The sequence below is a fragment of the Oculina patagonica genome, chromosome 4 (genome assembly GCF_052425735.1).
Source record: "Oculina patagonica isolate OP01 chromosome 4, crgOcupat, whole genome shotgun sequence".
In the NCBI taxonomy this organism is placed as follows: Eukaryota; Metazoa; Cnidaria; class Anthozoa; order Scleractinia; family Oculinidae; genus Oculina; species Oculina patagonica.
Window position 1 is genome coordinate 35,298,298 of NC_135761.1, and position 7,173 is coordinate 35,305,470.

Here is a 7,173-nt window from a genome sequence, read left to right on the forward strand (position 1 = left end):
CTTTTATTTTAGCATAAATAGAATAAAGAGATTGTGTATATTTAAGCTAAATATATTTATCAACAAAACAGCTTTAAAATCTTAAGTTAAGATAGCTATTTTCTCAACAGCATATTTAAAGCTAAAAAAGCTGTTTTAGCACTTAGAAAAGAAAAGGTTAATAAATTTAAATTACGTTTTATCTTGTCTTGCTTTGATTAGTTATGTCCTCCCATGTCCACAACTTTTCTACATAGTAGTTTTAATGTTGTGGAGTGCTTCTGAAGCCATAATTGGTCCAATTTAATGCATAAGGGTCCTCAAAAAACCCCTAAAAACATATTAAAACGATCCAAAAACTTAACTTTTATCTGATGTTGTCTACCCCAAACGATGGCAAACCCTGTGGGACTTCTATTAGAAAAGGTGGGTGTAAATTGTAGATTTGATATTTGTAAGGGCGACTGCAATAATAATTATGACTAGAATTATTCTAGCCATCATTTTGAGGATTTTAAGGCACAGCTCTCATTTATCTCACTAAACAACAACAAGCTTTATTTGCATGACTACATAGGAATTTGGTAGTGCAAAGATATCTATTTAAGTAGAAAAAAAATAAAAGAATTACTAACAATAATTGTTCATTTTAACTATTCAAAGTGCTGATCATTGTAACGAGATTGTCTCTCAATTCAACGCATGCCAAGTGTTTTGCACGTTCACGAAATTATGTCAAGTCCTAGCGTGGTTATGCTAAGTCCCTAGGGGGATATCTATATAAAAACCAAAACGCGGTATGAGACGAGCAGTAGCGACCCAATCTTGTAATCAGGGGAAAAGACGCTAAGTTAAATCAGGGAAGGAGACATAACCTAGCACAAGGCTACGACCGGGAAAAGGATCACAAGAATTGTAAGTTTAATATAGTTTAATTTCAGTTTGTATCCATTCAAGACAGTTACGAACAATTACGGCACAAAGCCTCAAACAACTTGTAATTTATCTTTCAGTTGGACTATAATGTAACTCTAATCAGAAGAGATAGTGCAGAAATAAATCCTCAGATTTTCCCAAGCTGGAGGTGTCCAGTGCAAGTGCAAAACACCGAGATAAATGAAATAAGCTGAATGCTTAAAAAGTAGTCAGAGGAATTCATAAGATGTGATAATAGTGTTTTGAGTGGTAGTAGTCGTAGTAATGGGAGTTTGGATTCTATTTTAGAGAAGAATATGTCTCCTAGCTACCCCAACAGTCCTTGCAAATTCATCCACCTCACAAGTCATAACCATCAGCTGTATAGGCAGTTAGGCCTTGGCACTCCAAACTCTGTTGCTGCAAGTTTGGTTTAAGTTGAAGCTCTAGAGCAATTTTCTGTTGTAATCAAAGATGAGCTAAAGCAGTTGTGCTCAACAAACAATCCCTCAGTCTTGCGAAAAACAAGTAAGATCTTATAAACCTTTTATGGGAAAGTGTACACAAGGAACTACAAGAAAAAACACCAACTGTAGAGAGATTTGCAAGAGCATGTGTGGAAAATCCATCCCGATCCAGAAATGTCCACAAGAAGAATGAAGCACTTATTCTAGGCATGTGTGATGCTGTCTGCCAACTTATGTCGATTTTCAGTGAGGGCATGAATCTAACTAGAACAGTATAAAGTGTAGTTTTGAAGAAACGTCACTCTTTAAGCCATTTGTTTATCTGAAAAAAAAAAAAAATTCAAGCTGCGCCTTCCCAAGCGTTTTACATTAAGCTGGAAGTGGAAGGTAGAGTGAAGAAAATCTTTTTCACTAGAAACAATTCTGCCGCAGAGTTCAAGGGAAAGTTGATTTCTGCTTGCCCGGCCATGGCAGGAAAGGATTTTTCTTGGTAAGTATTGTTTTGCTTATTATGGCTTTTTATTACTTATTTCTGCTTATTAGTGAAACTCAGTGTATCAGATGTAATCGAACGAACTCCACGATGCAAGGCCAATTTTATAGAAGGTTATTTTCGTAGCTCATTTGGCAAGGCTGTGCAAACAAATGAGCCCAATGTTTCAGCTAGAGGCTAGATGGGATAAAGTTTGATTATCGATGATCGCATTCTAGCTAACAACATGACTTTTTTTAGCCCAAAATATAATCCATTCTTTCTTTCTTTTTCTTTGTATCCTGAGAAATCACAGACAATACAAAATGTTACACAGCTTATAACTAGCATTTTTTTTTTCTTCTATGTAAATGGCAGGAGGTGTACGACTGGGCAGGGTCACTAGTAGAGAGTGTGCCTCTCCACTTTATACTCCAAAGAAGTATAGTGGTGAGGCACACAGATCCCTTGGAGGGGCATGAGACCCTGGACATCAAAGAGATTAAGTGCTTTCAACCTTGTAAGTTTAAATGGATGAACTGCAATAATTATTGTGTTCATGTTCAGGGTAAAACCTCCTTAATTATAACTCAATCCTAGACTAAAAAGCATAATTTTCCTTTTCTTAAAACTACTGTAGGAGGATCATGAGGTCAATTCAATGCTCTGTGGCACCCAACACGAACGCAAAATCGCTTCCGTGACTACTGCTGGAGGACCTCCTGGCGGGCACTCAGTCAAGTGCTCTGTTCTCCGAGCTGTTTTCTGGAAACCAGTTAGGATCTATGCACAACAGTCTACAAATGTTTTCTTTTCCTGCAAGAATCGCTGATCTTCCTGAAACCGACGCAGCTACCGAAGGGTGAGCGAGTACTGAGTGGAGAGAACAAAACATGGACCCCATCTATAGACTGGGTCCATGGACCCCCCTATTTTTCCATCTCCAAAAATACACTGTAAGCTGTAAAGAAATAACAATGAGAAATTTCTTTGTTGGTGGGTGAGGGGCAGCTGCAGCAGACAATGTTTGTCAGTGGTGGGGATTAATGTCTGTGATGAGCGTCAATTTTTGTTTGGGCTCATCTAAAAAAATGCCAGTTTTTCAGACGTGGAAATGTTAATTGACATTTCATTACCAGATTGTTTTTATGACAATATAAAATATCATTGTTTGTTGCTGTTACACATGTAAAAAAATGATTTATACTTACATGTCTTAACAAATTCGAGAGTTATCAAATATGTTATTTAAATACCAGTTTAAACATGTTAATATATTAGAGAATATAAAAAGCGTTCTCTGGTAAAAAACATTTTAAAAATTATTAGCTTTCGACAGCCAGACTGCCGTCTTCGACGGATAAAAATGAAGTGGTAAAATGGACCTAAAAATTTAAATATGACTAGCGAATCGCATAAATTAAAAAGTTAAAAAAGTTGGGCTGATCCAATGAATGGTCAGAGTTTCGCGGTTCTTCCTTACATCAAAGGCATTACTGAACCTCTTACAAGAATTCTCAAAAGTCACGATATCCGAGTAACCAACAAACCAATCAAGACACTACAACAAGAGTTCCCTGTTCCCAAGTTTCGACCTCAGGTCGACGACCAGTGCGATGTTGTTTACAAAATCCCTTGTGCGTCTTGTCCCTGGCGTTACATCGGCGAGACAAAAAGATCGTTTAGCACACGGCAAAAAGAACATATCAGGAATACTAAACAATGCGCTAAAGGCTCCAATGTAGCAAAACATGCCTGGACTCTTGATCACGCCATCGACTTTGAAAACGCGGAGATAATTGACAAGGGAAACAATCGCATTAGAAAGACACTTGAATCGTGGCACACGGCAAAAACGGTCGAGGCCGACAACAATTCGTGCCCTCTGCCAGGACAATATAACATTCTTTTAAACAAACAATAATTTATACACTTTTAGCATTCCGTTTAACATTCTTTTACACATACTTTTAACTTTTTAATTTATGCGATTCGCTAGTCATATTTAAATTTTTAGGTCCATTTTACCACTTCATTTTTATCTGTTGAAGACAGCAGTCTGGCTGTTGAAAGCTAATAATTTTTAAAATATTTTTACCAGAGAACGCTTTTTATCTTTGTGAAATTCTGTTCGCCGAAGCAAAGAAAGTATTACTGAACATCATAATGATATGGGAAAATCTCATTTGCATTTACTTTCAACACAATTAATATACACGACTACAAAAACTAGTTTCGTCCGAAGACCTCGTCAGTTGGTAGACCTCGTCAGTTGGTAGACCTCGTCAGTTGCTAATACGGCTACCAACTGACGAGGTCTTCGGACGAAACTAGTTTTTGTAGTCTTGTATATTAATTAAGTGTGTTGAAAGTAAATGCAAATGAGATTTTCCCATATCATTATGATGCTTTTTATCTTCTTACAATGAATCCTGGTATTGGATCTTCAATATTTTTATATATTAGAGAATGTTTGTAAGGATTTAAAATATCCCTGTTTAATCTTTAATTGTTACTGTTATACTTGCTAATTAATTTTTTCACATGTTGCTCATTTAAGTAATTAAGTAAGTAAGTAATTCATGACATTATTTTTATTAAACATAAAGATATCTAAATCTAAGCACTGTAATTTGGCTTTCCCTTTGTTTTTTACTTTTATTTTTAAGGTTAGGGTGTCCATGTTTTGTCCTCTCCCAGTACTGAGAATTCCTGACTTTGTTGATAAACTCGTCTCTCACACTGATGAGCAGACAAATGCAAATTCTAATAAAGCGGGCTGATGAATCGCTTCAAAAGTCGACATTCCTAGAAGAGGAACTCAACGAAATGGTTAACTGCGTTAAAAAACGAACGAAGAAAAATTAAGCAACTTAAAGACGACTTAAAAACTGTGCAAGAGAAATATCATTGTGCCCAGGATAATGAAAGGTAAGCCTGATAAGAATAGCAGTGCAACCACCAACTGGTTTACAGTTTATAGTAGATAGTTTGCACAATTAAAAGCCACTTGCCTATAATTTACATGCTAACGATCAAGTTGTCAATTTGTAAGAAGAGTTCAAGTACTCAAGTGAATGAATATGTTTTTTAGATTGCTAATGAAATCAGTAGACCTGCTGCCCCATCTTAAGCATTGCAACGTACATGTTGCACTGAAAAACAGCCCATTTGATGACCAAGGTAAGTCTCACCTTTGTATGAGTGGATCTAACATGAACAAAATATATATGGGGGAGCAAGGATAGTACAGTGGCAAAAGCATTTGCCTCCTACCAACTTGACCTGGGTTTGATTCTAGTGTGGTACCATGTGTGGGTGGAGTTATTTTGGTGGTACTCGTCTGCCTGTGAGGGTTTTCATCCGGTGTCTCTACATTTCCTTCTTGTCTTTCCTGATAGATATATTACTTAAAGCTTAGGGTAGTACTTTAAGTAGCATTACACTGCCGACTAAAAATTTTGCATTGTTCCTACATATAGGTTTGTGAGAAACATATGCAAAACTCAACCACAAGTGATGAGGAGTTTTGTATAATGCAGCCATCAGTCTCTGCCAGGAAGATGGTCATGGCCAACATTCTGACAGGCCTAGTTTCCTATTGGTTTCTTTGTTTAGAAAATAATTATAACGGGAATAGATGTTCAGTTAAAGAACAGAGTAACTTGGAATTGAACAAACACTTGCATTGCCAGAAAGAACAAAGTTATGACATCCACTTTTAAAAGAAATTTTCCAGTCGACTATGTTTAATTTTGTTTACCCTTTGGGGGGAGGGGGTACCTAAATTTAACAAGTATTGAGTTTGACGGAGAATAAAATTAAGCGAATTTCGCTCAACTCCCTAAAAATAATAACTTTAATAGTTACTCTCAATTATAAGGGTCTCCTCTTACTTTGGGAAAAGGAAGTTGGAGACAATGACTTTCTTCTTGGTGGGACTGGGCTGGCTAGTCCATTGTGGGATGTGGGATGCTAGTCCATTGCTGGGTTATCTCCCAACATTAACACTGAAGGCACCCATTCATACACCTAGGTGGAGAGGGGCACTATGAGAGCAATTAATTTCTTGACCAGGAATACAATGCATTGCCTTCACTGAGGCTCGAACTCAGACCTTCCAATCTGGAGTCCAATGCATCAACCATCAGGCTATTGCACCTCACACTTTAATTCACAGTGCAGCTTGAAAATCATACCAAACATATTATACATCTGCAACTAGGAAGTTACTCTCAGTGTTGCTTTTATGGCTTTTTACACCTGTCTAGTTTCAAAGGAATGAGAGATAATCTAACCAGTATTCTTGACGAGGACTTGTCCTCGCATTGTCTGTGTGCATTACACTGCGAAATGCGAAATACAGAACAGCTCCTTAAAAGTGTTGGACTTCTGGCATATGAGATTGGCTCACTCCCAGAGTGTAATGCAGCACTTTCCAATTATGGTCCTGAAAACTTTACTGGGGATCGGATCAAGGTGAAGCTAAAACATGGCCAGAAAACTGCTGCTGGTAGAAACAATATCAAGTGTGCCTCTTGTTCAGGTGAGAATGCGCATGAACATAAAATTATTGTGCATGTTATTGTAAAAGTGATTGTGCAATTTTGTCTTGATTATTATTCTCATTAATCTAGTTTACATGCCCATTATCTATAATAAAGGCAGGTCAGCTTTATAGCAGAATTTCGAAAGCTAATAGAGGGTTATCCTTTTTGACCATTCATTTCGATGGTAACTAAACTTGAATTCTTTCAGATTATTTTGATAGTGAAATAACTGATACAAGATGTAATTAAACATCGATAATCTTTTAATCCTTGATAAGCGTTTATTGGGCTTCAAACAAGGAGGCTTTGAATAACAGTTACCAAAATTAGTTGAATCACAAATTATAGGGTTCTATTTCCCCCTAATACAGCTTCCATGGAAAATGTTTTACATGTCCAACTTACACTAGTGTGCTTTTAATTATGCTTTGTTTTGCAGAAAGGACAGAGCGCCAAATTTTGAACGACATTGAAGGCATTGTGGACAAATCTTTGCCAAGGTCAAAGCTCTAAGCCCACTTTAAAGATGCTTTATTACACGACTAAGGCGGTCCGAGGGCCAATAACTAAATCAGCCAATCAGATTACTTTATTTCCGATCCCGCGCGGGCCGATATTTTCCAAGTATCGGACCGGGTTTTTTCCCGGATGATCCCGCGCTAATTTCCGCGCAATTTAGCGCAAGATTTTTTGCAAGATTTTTTTCGCAAGATTTTTTGGAGTTTTTATTGCTTTGAAAATGAAATGACTTTAAACACAGAAATAATTATAACTCCTTTTAATAGCGCGC

General features: G+C 37.1%; 1 protein-coding gene and 1 long non-coding RNA gene across 2 annotated transcripts; both read left to right on the plus strand.

The window, feature by feature from the left end:
- Positions 1–372: 372 nt before the first annotated feature.
- Positions 373–5,422, plus strand: LOC144648373 (uncharacterized). The gene is made up of 4 exons (XR_013569686.1): positions 373–405; positions 4,646–4,764; positions 4,928–5,016; positions 5,316–5,422. It is a non-coding gene; the product is annotated as an uncharacterized LOC144648373 (long non-coding RNA).
- Positions 5,370–6,896, plus strand: LOC144648374 (uncharacterized). Its single transcript, XM_078507955.1, has 4 exons — positions 5,370–5,493; positions 5,700–5,793; positions 6,105–6,379; positions 6,823–6,896. The coding sequence occupies exons 1-4, from the start codon at positions 5,370–5,372 to the stop codon at positions 6,894–6,896; spliced, it is 567 nt and encodes a 188-aa protein (XP_078364081.1).
- The last annotated feature ends 277 nt before the right edge of the window (positions 6,897–7,173 follow it).

Coding starts and splice junctions, on each gene's coding strand:
- LOC144648374 (XM_078507955.1), top strand. CDS start 5,370: ATGCAGCCATCAGTCTCTGCCAGGAAGATGGTCATGGCCAACATTCTG. Junction 5,494..5,699: donor ATGTTCAGTTAAAGAACAGA/GTAACTTGGAAT, acceptor TAACTTTAATAG/TTACTCTCAATTATAAGGGT. Junction 5,794..6,104: donor ACTGGGCTGGCTAGTCCATT/GTGGGATGTGGG, acceptor ACACCTGTCTAG/TTTCAAAGGAATGAGAGATA.